General features: G+C 36.9%; 1 protein-coding gene across 1 annotated transcript in view; it reads left to right on the top strand.

Moving 5' to 3' along the window:
- The window catches only part of DNTT (DNA nucleotidylexotransferase), a 191,583-nt gene that overhangs the window by 159,703 nt on the left and 17,532 nt on the right, over positions 1 to 14,348 (top strand). Inside the window, exons 9-10 of the mRNA XM_060683185.2 lie at positions 1,777 to 2,040; positions 5,431 to 5,514. Of these exons, the coding sequence (XP_060539168.2) occupies positions 1,777 to 2,040; positions 5,431 to 5,514 (348 nt within the window). The remainder of the gene's footprint in view (positions 1 to 1,776; positions 2,041 to 5,430; positions 5,515 to 14,348) is intronic.

The following is a 14,348-nucleotide window of genomic DNA, read 5'->3' as shown; positions in this document are numbered from 1 at the left end:
AGCAATTGTTTTTTCAATTTTTATCATCAAATGCACCCCACAAATAAGGCTGCCTTTATTCAGATTTCTCACATGGTTTCCCTTTCTCCTTTCCTCTTTCCCTTTCTCCTACAAACAAAGAAACTGATCTCCTTTCCTTTGTTAATTTGTATCTTCTCTTATATTCCTAGTTGGTTATCACCAGCCGATCCATAATATTGGCCTATCACCAATCATGGATTTGGTTAATCAACTCTGTCGCATAACACTTTTCAATACAATGAAAAAGTAGACAAGGTTACTAGTTATAAGTATGCTCATTCCACATTCAGCAGTTGCTTGCTTTTGGTAAAGACAGTTACTGTCATTTGCCATAAAAGAATTAGGCTTAAGAAAAAAAGAAGCCCAAATTTTGCCCCCAAATATGTTGCTGCTATTCTATGCATGTTAGAATCTGTAACCTAGACTCTCCTTTCAAGCCAACACACTGTTGCCTGCAATCTAGCAACTAAACAGTATGTGCAGCATATTGACACATACCCAGGAAGTTCCACTGGAACAGAAGACAAGCATTAATTTTTAATTAATGTCCTCTGTCTAAGTTTGACAACGTCTATACTGAAAGCTATAAGTATTTATAGAATGCAAACTTTGTAGGCATACTGTAACAAAATACTGGTGATTGCCAACCTACTGATATTTGGCAAGCTGTATTGTTTCTTCTAAATTTTAAATATGAAAAACATGGAGAGAAGCTTTGGCTCAGGTATTAGAAAAATATACAGTTGCTTTTTGAATTATGATATGTGGGAGTAATATGAATCTTAGCTATTAAATATATAGTAACTTTCCTTTCCACTTTTTTTACATAAATAATCTTTGCTATTAAGGGCTTAAAACTCCAGGATGTCCTACTTATAATCCTATAATGTGCTGTGTAACTTTGATGGTAAACTGTGGACTTCATTTTTCGTCTTGAAAACTCTACAACATGATGTAGAAAATTCTGTATTTTCTTGACTGCTACATCAAAAGGTGTGGTCTTTTATGATTTTAATGTTTGATCTGGAATGTGATCAGTTAGCACTGTGAAGACGTTCATATTTGCTCAAGTAGAAATCTTCTACCCATCAAAACATAAAAGGTGATACGTGAATAATTTCTGAAAAACTATTTCAGCATAGTTATAATCTCGCAAGTTATTAAAGCTCCATTCCTTAGAATGATAGTGCAGAGGTGCTGTTCATAAATCACATGATGGTCAAAAGCCTCCAAATGGAAAGCAATGTGATACTTTTGTTGCCAACTTCATACTTATTTAGGGAATGCTGACAATCTTATAGGAACGTTTTCGTTTGCCCAATTAGTAAGATTTTTTGCAATACATATTTTTGAAATTCTGTTAAATCCAAGCCACGCAAATGTATATGAATTAGTCTTAAGACTCTCTGCAAATGATTGTTTCAACTCACATTGTTGCTGTGGCATATATACTCTGAGACGTATGGGTTAAATAATTAAAGTAACAACATATAATTATAACATAATAAATATTTTATTTTATTAATATATTTGTTGGTATTCTACCTTGGCTCCAGGTGCTTATGGCAAGCTGGAATACCATGTCCTCTTCTAATATTTCCACACAATTACAGTCCTAGGAGGCAAGGCTAAGATTGAGTACCTGATCCAAAGTCACTTAATGTACCTTCATGTTGAGGACAACTTAATGCAAACACAACAATCACCTCACATTGGCTGTCATCATAACAATACATTGAATGTGTTTTCTTCTAGGAATTGCTCTTATATTATGATCTTATTGAATCAACGTTTGAAAACACAAAGTTGCCAAGCAGAAAAGTTGATGCTTTAGATCATTTTCAGAAGTGCTTTGCAATTTTAAAAGTCCATAAGGAAAGAGTGAACGAAGGAAGTGCCGTCCAATCAAAGGTTTTTGCTGAAGAAGAAACAAAAGACTGGAAAGCGATTCGTGTGGATCTGGTTGTTACTCCTTTTCAACATTATGCATTTGCTCTCTTAGGTTGGACTGGATCTAGGGTAAATAACTTCTTTTTCTCCTGTTTATATTTCTATCCTAGCTTGTATAAGATAATTTCATCTGAAAAAAAGTGTTCATTTCTTTGGCTTGTATATTGTTCTGCCCCAGCTACGGACCCCAAAGAACACAGCACACACAAAGTCCATTCAAACCTTAGTTTACTAAATAAACCAGTTTTTTACAACAATGGCTGTTAATTAACTGCATTAACAGCCACCAAGAATTCAAAGAATAATACTGAAAGTTTACTGTGGTTGGCAGAATGCCCAGAAGCAATTTGCAGGAAGCTGATAAGATAAGCAAGACAAGACAGGAAGGTATGTGAACTAAGTTGTTCCCTGCAAATTGCTTCAGTCGGCCTTCCTCCTTAAATAGGCTAAGGGAGTGGTCAATTAGCCTCAAGCCTTACTCTCAAGGAGACCTCCTCCTGAGGAGCCACTCCTGCCTTTTGGCAGTTCTGCGTGCCTGTGCATCGAGAAGAGGCTCCTCCTCTTTGTCCTCTTCACTTAAGGGAGCTTCTGGAGGTTCTGAAGGCCCTGGCTGAATCCCTGCCTCTGGCACCACATCTTCTCCAGCCTCCTCATTGTCCGACTCGAGTGCCAGCTGCACAGGCTGCTGGCGCAGCACCACACCAGCCTCCTCGCTGTCGGAATCAGCCACTAGCTGCACAGGCCGCGTACGGGCCACAACATATATTAATATTTTCCTTGTTTCTTTTCTGAAGGGTCCAGTGCTACTTTATGTCCTGAATAGGTGGAAAAATACTTACTGAAATAGTATAGGTTACCAGTTGAGTTTTATAAACTGTTGTGGAAAAATACCTACTTTAAACAAGGAAACAAAGCATTTTTTTTTTGATTGATGCAATGAAGTATCTTTTATTGGCCTGCACAACTATAGTGATTACTGTGGTCCCAGCCACAAGATTTCAGAAGTATGTCCTGAAATACTGTAATCAGGGTTATAGGTTATAGTCTCCCAGAATTGTAACATAGAAATTATCCAGAATGCAATATAAATCATGCTGTGATCTTTACAGCCGAATGCAGCATCTGATAACAACATGGGATGACTTTAAGATGTTCTGGTCCAATCCATCTAAATTCTATATTCCTATAAGGGCTCCATGCTCACCCCTTTCTACTGATACTAGAACATAAACAGTATCTTTTATTGTACCTATATAGCGTGTCCTTTCACACTTAAGACAGGATAACAACGTGGTTTTTGCAATCCATCTTGTTCTCTGTAAGGGTCATCAACTGTTTCAGTTCTTCTGCTCTGTCTAATATACCTTTCAGATCCATCAAGAAATGATAAAATATTATTTGTCCCCCCAACCCACCCCTGCAAGTCTTATGTGATTTTCCCAATCCAGTTTCAGTATTTTAGAGAAGCTATAAATACATAATTCACTGGAGCAAAACAACAATTTTGCGCACAGGAAAATTCAAGTTTGACACCAGTTACCTATGATGGCACCTTACTTTTTTTTTTTTACAATTTGAATTTTTTAAGCATATGAAGAATCATTAGGTCATGCATCAATCTGTTCTTTGAATATTTCAAAACCTTTCTCCTTGCTTACGGGAATTAGTGCCATGCTTCTTTAAAATAACAGTTATGTTTAAGAGAAAACTTGCTTGAAAACCCACTTGTCTTTCATTTTCTGTTTTCTGTTTTTTAAACTAATTTCTAAAGACAGGGAGTAGAAGTGTAAAAATTCTAGAGTAAATGTGAAATAAATAAATATAATTTTAATAAGCAGAAAACTTCAGGGTTTACAAATGTAAATAAACAAAGCAAAACCCAAATAATTTCTGTATTTTATAGATGACTTCATTACAACATTTGACTTAAAAATGTATTGCATTCTGATTTTATAGAAATCTGACTTTATGGAATAAATATGGAAAGCAGAATATTTTTTTAAAAAATAACCTTTGGTTCATGTCTTCCTGTCTCCCTAAAATGATAAAACTGAAGTGGTCAGAAGAATGGGAAGTGTGCTTTCAAGAAAGAATCAGCCAAGTTTGTTGAATGCGATTTAGGAAGTGTAGACTATAACTGTAATTTATATATTACCTCTAGAGTAGAGGTATTTAACCCAATGATATTTATTTCTGAATATTGCTGAAGGCTGCACTGATTCCCTTAATAGTGTATGTATTTTGTTTTTTCTTTGATAGTTGCTTCTAATTTCTAGGCAGCTACCAACAAACGTATTATAAACTGTAATGTTTCATGAAAAAGTGCAAACACCTAAAGATTTTTGCTTTACTCAGATACTTTCTATGAGTCAGAAGCAAATGAAATCTACTGTGTGTTTAAATTAAACTTCAACCATCTCTTCTTATAAAGTTATAATTATCAGGGAGACAGTACTAGCTAATGTGATATAGTATCACACATCCAACAGAGTCGCTCTGGGTGAACATCCATTACAAAACTGGTAAGAATTGCAGACTACATTCGTTATAGGAAAGAGTGTAATGTAATATCGCAATATCACATTACTTATGGTTATGTGTGCAGTAATGAGGACCTAGCAGGCTTCCTCATGACTAATCTTTAATATTAGCTCCCAGGAACATCTTTACTTTAGGATTTTAAAAGTCATTGCAGGACAATATCAATTTATCTTAAATTTATCCTAAATTTTTATTCACAGTATATTCATAAAAGTTTATAACAAAGAGTGCTACAATAGATTAAAACAAAGTAGATGGATAGATAGATAGAGATAGATGTAGGAAGTATGTAGGAAGATAGGTAGGTAGGTAGGTAGATAGATAGATGATAGATAGATGATAGATAGATAGATAGGCAGAGACAGACAGACAGATATGTAGGAAGATAGGTAGGTAGGTAGGTAGATAGATAGATGATAGATAGATGATAGATAGATAGATAGATAGATAGATAGATAGATAGATAGATAGATAGGTAGATACGTAGATAGGTTGGTAGATGATAGATGGATAGATAGATAGATAGATAGATAGATAGATAGATAGATAGGCAGAGACAGACAGACAGATATGTAGGAAGATAGGTAGGTAGGTAGATAGATAGATGATAGATAGATAGATAGATAGATAGATAGATAGATAGGTAGATAGATACGTAGATAGGTTGGTAGATGATAGATGGATAGATAGATAGATAGATAGATAGATAGATAGATAGATAGATAGGCAGAGACAGACAGACAGATATGTAGGAAGATAGGTAGGTAGGTAGGTAGATAGATAGATGATAGATAGATGATAGATAGATAGATAGATAGATAGATAGATAGATAGATAGATAGATAGATATAGATTATAGATGGACGATAGATAATTTGGCTTTGCTATAATAACACTGAATATTTTATATGCATGCAGCAATTTGAACGTGACCTGCGCAGATATGCCACCCATGAGAAGAAAATGATGTTGGATAATCATGCCTTATTTGATAAAACTAAGGTAATGTCTTTTCCTTTCTACTGTCATTACTGAATTCATCAATCATTCCCCTGTTCAATGCCTTTTTCATTCCCCAATCTGTTAAGCAAAAATTAGACCTCTGATTGTCAAATAAATTGAAGGTCAAATTGCAATTACCTTGAAATATTTCACATGAGTAGTTTTGTACAGAAAGAGAAAATAAATTAAATAAAATTTAAAATGTAGAAGTGAGGCTGTATTCCTTCCTTTCTAAAGATTAGCAGAAGAGAAGATTCCTGCCTACTTATTCAAAATTTATATGATTTCTTGTTGGAAAGTGATGTACCCACTGAGAAATAGAAATTGTCAACTATTGACCTGGTGGTAGACTAGCTTCTACCACCAGGTAACATTCCAGAGTTCTGTTTAAATTCAGGTTTCTTGCATATTTATACACAAACAGCTAATGGATTTGGATTTGAGCCTAATCCCTTCCTTTTTCCAGCCTCTAGCCTCTTATTCTTTATTTTATTCTCTTATTACTATGCCACTGTCACTTGCTTCCTATTGTTACAAGTGCCATGAGACTTAACCTTGAAGGGCTGTAGTGAGTATTAAGTAATTAAATGAACTCTTATAGTAATTCAAACAATTTTGTATTACAGAGAAAATTGCACATATGAAATAAAACATCACTTAGAGAAACATTTCAGAAAGAACATTAATGAAAGAATATCTAGTTAAAGTCAAAGTAGCAATTTAATTTTAAATTCCAATTATATTCTCCAGAATGTAAAATGTGGGTGTTTAAAATCATTGTTAAAATTTACTTCATCAACCTATAGAATGCTTTTAATTTGATTTAATTAAATGACTGAGAGAAAGGAAAACTTGTCTCTTAAATGCTCAGATTAATAAATTTTGAATAGAAGCTAAGATCTCAGAGAGTACACACAAAAAAAAGACTTAATTTCTCATCTTCCTTGTTTCTTAATCCCCCAAAGGAATAAAGTAAATAAGATTCAGTTAGCCTTGAAAACAAAGCCTAGTTGAAACAAAAATAATTTTACGCATACTTCATCCAAAGGAAAGAAATGTATTCCTCTGGTAATAGTCCAAAGCCTATGGAATGTTTTAGAAGCTCATGGGAACTTTTTCTTCTGAAGCAAAGCTGATCTGAATAGAGGCCACCTGAGAAGCTGAGGAACACCAAAGTATAATTGTATGATCCTTGCCTCATTGCTGAAAACAAACTGTACTGTAGAAATTTCATGTTCTAGAATAACTTGATGGAGGTTCCATAAGAAATTAAGGGCAAAGGAAGAGGAGAGGAGAGGAGAGGAGAGGAGAGGAGAGGAGAGGAGAGGAGAGGAGAGGAGAGAAGAGAAGAGAAGAGAAGAGAAGAGAAGAGAAGAGAAGAGAAGAGAAGAGAAGAGAAGAGAAGAGACAGTTAATTCAAATTCATCTTGGGGCACCCATAGCATTTTTCCTAAGGTATTTTGAAAAGGGTAGGAACCAGGGGTGGGCTCCACTTACCTTTACTACCGGTTCGCAGTGGGATCTTCTGCACATGCGCAATCACCAATGATGATGTCGTGCCGGGTGGGCGGAGCCTCCCACCGATTTTACTACTGGTTCTGTAGAACCGGACAGAACTGGGAACAACCCACCACTGGTAGGAATGGTTTTCCATGAAAAATGTCACAGCTGCCATTTTGTGAGTTCAGGAGATGATTCACCATTTGAAAAAAGTTTGAAAACCCCTGGCTCAAAAGTTAATTCTCACTGTGCTCAGTGATCTTGCTCTCCCAAAATCATATACCTGGGGCAATACAAATTTACAGAAGCTTTTAAGAAGTAGGCAAGGAGATTGCTCACTGCACAACCAAAAAGAGAAGCAACCAAAAAATATGGAGAAATTTCCTAACAGTGAGAACAATTGACCTGTGGAATGGTTTGTCTTCAGAAGTTGTAGGTGTTCCATCATTGTAGGCTTTTAAGAAGAGATTGGACAGCTGTCTGGAATGCTGTAGGGTCTCCTGTTTGAGCAGGGAGTTGGATCAGAAGACCTCCAAGGTCCCTTCCAACTCTGTTATTTTTTTGATATAACACTGTATGAAATTTGATTTGTTCCTTAGTCAATGGCCTGTGAACCATCTAATCTTAACAGCAAGGTGCTTGGCAGATATCTTGCTAATAGTGCTGCTGGTTTAGTAATTGGCTGAAAAATTCCAATTGCATTTTTAAATAAATGGGAGACAATTAAGTCAAGGTTTATTCTGAATTCACAAGTAGAATTGTGTATTGCTTAACGCATTGTAAGCCGCCCTGAGTCTCCAGAGAAGGGTGGCATATAAATCAAATTAAAATAAATAAAATAAATAAATAGAGTGTCCGTCCTTTTATGTAAACGGACCGGAAACATGACAAGATGAATTAATTCTATTTTATTGTAAGGCTACATTAACAGAATCTTGCAAATCTAAAGGTACAAATTTCCTGCCAGCACTTTTGACTGTTGGATTCCTTATGGCAAATGCTTCCCAAGTTTATTTCTCTGACCATTAAGCCACTGGGAGCTCCTGCCTCTCTTGTCTGATTGTTTCCTGGACAGCATCTCTCTTCCTCTTTTCCCACACATTCCATTATATTGGGCATGTCAGTGATAACTGATTAAAATTGGGTTTTTTAAATAAAAAAACCCACTAAAATCTAGAAAGAGGGAAGACTGTAGCTGTTTTGTGCAGAGATTACTTTGTTCCTATACTGTCCTAGCGTAGCTACACTTGTAATGATTATAATCTCCTTTGTCAGCATTGAAACACCTTTCCAAAGATTGGTTATTAATGTATACATATGAGTTCATTCCTTCATTTTAGATTTTATCTGGGAAGTAAGGGTAAAGAAAATATGGTATTTAGCAGCATACTAAGCAGAATTAAATAAGAACCTCAAATGCGGAAAGCAATGAAAAATGAATAAAAATGGCATTTTAAACATTCTCCAATTCTCTTCTTACCGATTCCCAAAATGTTACATGATAAGAGTGTAATTTACTCTCCTTAAAAAAATATGAAGGTTTTGTTTTTTTTATTAGCTGGTTCAACAACTGGGATCTCAGCATAACTTGTCCAACACTTTTAATCATTTCTGATAGAATTATGTCAGTTCGCTCACCATTCTGAATGTTCTGCTGTGAACATGCCCCAGATTATCTCCTTTCTTGAAAGAAGTGAACACAACACTCCAGATAGGGCCAGACTAGTGCAGAATAAAGTGTGATTATTATATCTTATGATCAGAATGTTATATTTCCATGAATGCAGTATAAGATAATCTTCAAATGACTTGCACAATTAGCCTATCTCCAGAAATTATCAATCAATCAAGGCAGATTAAATCAAATGTACTTAGCTATAGTCATTGACCAGCAAGATAACCAAATAATAATACAAAAAAAAAAGTAATGAACAAATGCATAATGCAACTAAATAGCATAATGGTCAAATAAACTCCCAAAATTAGGATATAAAAACCAGAGAGGCAGAAAAAGAGAATAAGAACAGAATAAGGTAGAATAAAACAATATCAAATAAGATGAGATAGAAATCGAATAAGTTATGCAATGTGATAGAAGAAAAAAGGGCATTTCACAGTGTCATCATCAATGGCTTTCATGATGCCTTTTTATGCAAATTATTACCAATAGAATCTTAGCAACTCTTTTATTGATGGTAGGTTACAATATGTGCAGAGGAAAGATAACAGCTTTGATTACTGTTAGGAAGCAGTAAGGATACACCTGCTGTGTAGAAAGGGCAGTGAAAAAAATGCATGCAAAAAGGTCTCAAGTTCATTCTGAGCACAAGGAGAGCATCTCTGAGAGAGTGAGGTGGTCCTCCTCATCTCTTACTGTTGAGGGAAAGGTACAAATCATAGAAAAGGCTTTGCAGTGTGTTAGGCAAACAAGAAATAGTGCACAGGTACTAAAAGGTTTCTGAATTAGAACTCACCACTGAAAGTTGGCTATAGCACCCACATTCATTTGCCATGCAATGCCAAAGACACTTTAGTAGATTTTTGGCTTTAGCTCTCTGTAATCCAAAACAGAAAAATACTGCATCCATTTCACTTAAATAAGGCCTACTAACTTGATGTTAGATTGGAGATAATAGTTATAGATGCTGCCAAATACTTCCCATAACAGATAACAGAATAACAGAGTTGGAAGGGATCTTGGAGGCCTTCTAGTCCAACCCCCTGCTCAAGATCCTATACCATTTCAGACAAGCGGCTGTTCAGTCTCTTCTTATAAGCTTCCAGTGATGGAGCACCCGCTACTTCTGAAGTCAAGCCATCCCACTGGTTAATTGTTCTCACTGTTAGGAAATTTCTCCTTAGTTCTAGGTTGCTTCTTTCCTTCATTAGTTTCCATCCAATGTTTCTTGTCTTGCCTTCTGGTGCTTTGGAGAATAGGCTGACCTCCTCTTCTTTGTGGCAGCCTTCAAATATTGGAACAGTGCTAACATGTTACACCTAGTCCTTTTTACTAAACAAGAAATATCCGGTTCCTGCAACCATTCTTCATATGTTTTATGAACAGCCCTCAAATAATATATATTATTTTCTCTTTACATACAATATGTGCTTAATAGACAGCGTACTGTCTGGGTCAATTCGTTTACAGAGTAATACTTATTAAGTTCCTAATTTCTACCTCTTTTATCCAACCATTGATAAAACAAGTCCCAAGGTTGAAAATATTCTGTGTCTTCTTTTTCTTTTATCTTCATTGCTAATCTGTCTATTTCTACACAGTCCAATATTTTTTTAATTATATCTTCTTCCATAGGTGTTTCCTCACTTTTCCAATGTTGTGCAAATACAATTCTTGTTGCTGTTAAAACATGTAATATGAAATATACATTTCCTTTATCATATTTTTCTAGTATTATGCCTAACAAAACTAAATCTGGTTTATAATCTATATGCTGCAAAACATTTTTTTCTAACCAAGTTTGCACTTTCGTCCAATATTTTTTTGCTTTTGGGAACATCCACCACATGTGCCTGGTTTTTGACCACATTTCCAACATTTGGTAGACATATTTTTAAGCATTTTTGCTAGCCTCACCAGTGGTAGGTGCCACCTATAGAACATTTTAACTGAATGCAGTTTTTTAAGTGTGGTCTTTATAAAGTGGTACTAGTACTTCATGTGATCTTGATTCTATCCCTCTATTACTGCAATTTAGGATTGCCTTGGCCATCTTAAAGCTGACTCTTGATTGGGGTAAGGATGTGAGTGTATGTGCTTTTGCCCTGTCATTTGCAAGCAACCTTCCATATGCCAATCCTAAATATTTATAATAATATGTCACAGTACAGTACTAAGGACAGGTCATCATTATGTCAGAAATTACTCTATGGCCAACATTATATTTAAAACCAGTTGGGATCAACCACAACCCAATTCAGTCTTAGATCCTGGTGCTGTTCTCAAAACCCATCAGTGGAGAATAGCTTGCTTCAGAATCTACCTTTAATCAAAAGATTTCTGGCAAATGTGAAGCTAGCTTCTTTTTAATTATTACTTGTGTGCTTTCATATCACCTCTGCTTTTCCTCATTTAGTTGAGAAACGAGAGCAAAGTTCCTGAAACCAAAGAAGTAAACTTATTGAATATTTAGGTGTTTCTTTTTATATAGGAGGATCTTATAGTGCAATGGGCATATGCTTGCTGTTTGCTGAATAAATGAAAGATCATTAATCCATGGGAAATTTTTTTTTTAAACTTTGATTTATATGCCCTTCTCCGGAGACTCAGGGCAGCTTACAATGCGTTAAGCAATAGCCTTCATACTTTTGTATATTTATACAAAGTCAGCTTATTGCCCTCACAAACTGGGTCCTCAATTTACCTACCTTAGAAAGGATGGAAGGCTGAGTCAACCTTGAGCCTGGTGAGATTTGAACTTACAGTAATTGCAGACAGCTGGTGTTAATCACAAAGCTATCAGTCTGCTGAGCCACCAGGCTCAGATCCCATCACTTAAGTTACATTGCAGCATTTTCTTTAAAGTAAAGGCTGCATAACTGTGCATTCATGTGCATTCACAGAGATGTGCATTCATGACAAACACAAAGACACAAGAGACAATTATTTGTTTACATCTCTCTCACACACACCGAATTAAACTGGTAAAGGCTTAAACCCTGTGTCCTAGATTAAGACTGGTCCCCTCTAGAACAGGACTGCAAAACTATGATTTCAGGTTCACATGTGGGTTCAAGGCCGCTTTTTAAAAAATTGACAATAGATTACAATTTTAATACAAAAAAAAAAGTCTAGGGTAGAATTATATTAGCAAAGGAAACTCTGTAAATCCAACTTGCAAGTCCTGGTGGTTTTAATCCCTTTAAGAATATATACATTTAAATTAATTCAAATGTAATCTTTGTCTTGTGTCATGCATTTCTTTGTCCTGGTCTCACCTGGGCTCATCCCTTGTCTTGATTTGGAAAAAGATCTAATGGCTAAAACCGCCTTCATTAACTAAACATGCAATGATCTCTATTTATGATTGGCTGTTGTGGCCCGTCAGCTGCCAGCAGAGCTAGCTGCAAAGTCTGAGGAGGAAGAGGTGGAGGGAGAGCCTGGGCCACCTTCAGAGCCTTTGGAAGGCCCTGATAAAGAAACAGCATCAGAGGCAGAGACAGAGCTGGGGCCTTCCATCTTCCCCCAGATGGAGGGGCAGCTGTCTTCGGGGCCTGAGCTGAGTGAGGGAGAGGAACAGATGGGGCCCATCCAGTAGTGGGATTCAGCCAGTGTGCAACACTTTGGGAGAACCGGTTGTTAACTTTCTGAGCAGTTTGGTGAACTGGTTGTTGGAAGAAATCATTAGGGCAGAGAACTGGCTGTTAAATTATTTGAATCCCACCACTGGGCCCATCCCAGATGTGCATATGTGCAGAGAGGAAAGGAGAGGAGAGCAAAGGAAAACAATCAGCCGGCTCTCCAGGAAAAGCCGACGTGGATGCTAACCCCTCCCTGGCTGGGAAATAACTAGTAGGGGTTTGTGAGTGGCCAGTTGTCTTAGCAACCGTTCGCTTTTAAGATGCAGGAAGCAATTCAGATTTCTTGCCCAGGTCTGTTGGAAATAATTATGTTTGATTTTTGTTTATCCACATGAATAAAAGATTGTTCCTGCCCTGTTTGAAAAGGGGTTTGTTTTTACTCATGAGTAAACGGATTATCATTACTTGCTAAGGCTGGGTCAGAACATCGGCTATTGGAATTAACAATAAGGCAGATAAGCCACAATGCCTTATGCACTGCATATAAGGTATTGAAGTATTGCAGCAAGACAGATTGTAAAAAGTATACTGAGAAGGAAAACTATTGACATGGATGCTATAGAATAGAGGTCCTCAAACTTTTTAAACAGGGGGCTGATTCACAGTCTCTCAGACTGTTGGGGGAATCAAACTGGCTGGGTGGGTGTGGCTAGGTGGTCATGTGACTGGGTGGGAGTGGCCAATTTAACAGTCCATTTTTTTGTCTTTCTCCTTCCTAAACTCCTGTTTAAATTGTTTTCGAAAGACTTTTAATTTAAAGCAGGACTTTACAAACCCAGAGCTGCTTTTCAAGGCTGCACCAGTGAGATCACCCTTCAGCTGGCCCTCAGCTGGCCGTCCAGCTGGCTCGCTGAAAGATAAGGCCCATGGTGAGGGGCGGGGCTTAATCCCACCACTCTGCGGGCCAGATACTTTGCATTGGCGGGCCGTATCCGGCCCGCGGGCCCTAGTTTGAGGATGCCTGCTATAGAAGCTGATCAATTGGGAAGGGTCCCAGGATGAACCTTACTTAGTAACAGAGTTTACTAAGTAGTAACAAAAGTTACTCCCTTTCCACTAACTTAGGGATGCAAGTTGCTAAAGCAATTTACATACTTGTCATGGTTGCTATGCATATCATTTAAAGACATATCTGGCATTCAAACCTCCCCACCCCAAATTTTCAATTGTTGCTATGCAAACTGGTTTTAAAGTGTCATTGAATTCTAGGCTTTGGATTGTGCTGCAGAAATTGGTTTCAATATACTGCATATATCTATATGAACAGAGGCAGGCCATTATGGGCTGTGTTGATACTATTTAAAAACACCTCGGGTGGGTGGGGATTGTCCATGGAGATTCTCAGTCATCCAGGTCATTATTATCCCAAAGGTGCTTTTTCAAAAAGCAACTGGACTTTATTTTTCCTTAAAGATGTTTTGCTTCTTGTCCAAAAAGCTTCTTCATTTCTGAAGAGAACTGAACAGAACCGATGAAGCTTCTTGGATGAGAAGCAAAGCGTCTTCAAGGAAAAAACCCAATTGCCTTTTGAAAAAGCACCTTTGGGATAACTTCAGGTGATTGCGCAAATTAGATGGATAACCAGCTTTCTGCAGGTCGTTGTGTATCATGAGAGGCAACTTCTAAATTTTCATCATGTTTCAGTATTAATGTTAGGGCAATGTACTAACTTTAGGTGAAGCATGAGTTTCATATCTGGGCACAAGGCTGAAATAACACTGTGATTCTGGATTATCCCTGATGGACAAATATCTTGACTTTTCAGCAGTTTTCCATTCTATCTTCTTGGTATACTTCTGGACAAGTTACAAGTGTCGGGAGTTGGAAACAGTTCTATGGTGATTCTCCTCCTTCCACAAATATGTGGGGTAGGGTGGGGTGAGCATTGATCTCATGCCCATTTCCTTGTGGGGTATCTCAGAGCTCGTTGTTCTCCCCACTCCTATTTACATCTGTATGAAACATGGGGTGAGATATCCTTTTTAAAAAGTTACATTTTATTAAGATCATTTTTC

The sequence above is a fragment of the Pantherophis guttatus genome, chromosome 6 (genome assembly GCF_059756535.1).
Source record: "Pantherophis guttatus breed Tessera chromosome 6, ASM5975653v1, whole genome shotgun sequence".
Lineage (NCBI taxonomy): Eukaryota > Metazoa > Chordata > Lepidosauria > Squamata > Colubridae > Pantherophis > Pantherophis guttatus.
The sequence above is the reverse complement of the archived record's forward strand: the minus strand, read 5'-3'. Positions and strand labels throughout refer to the sequence as shown.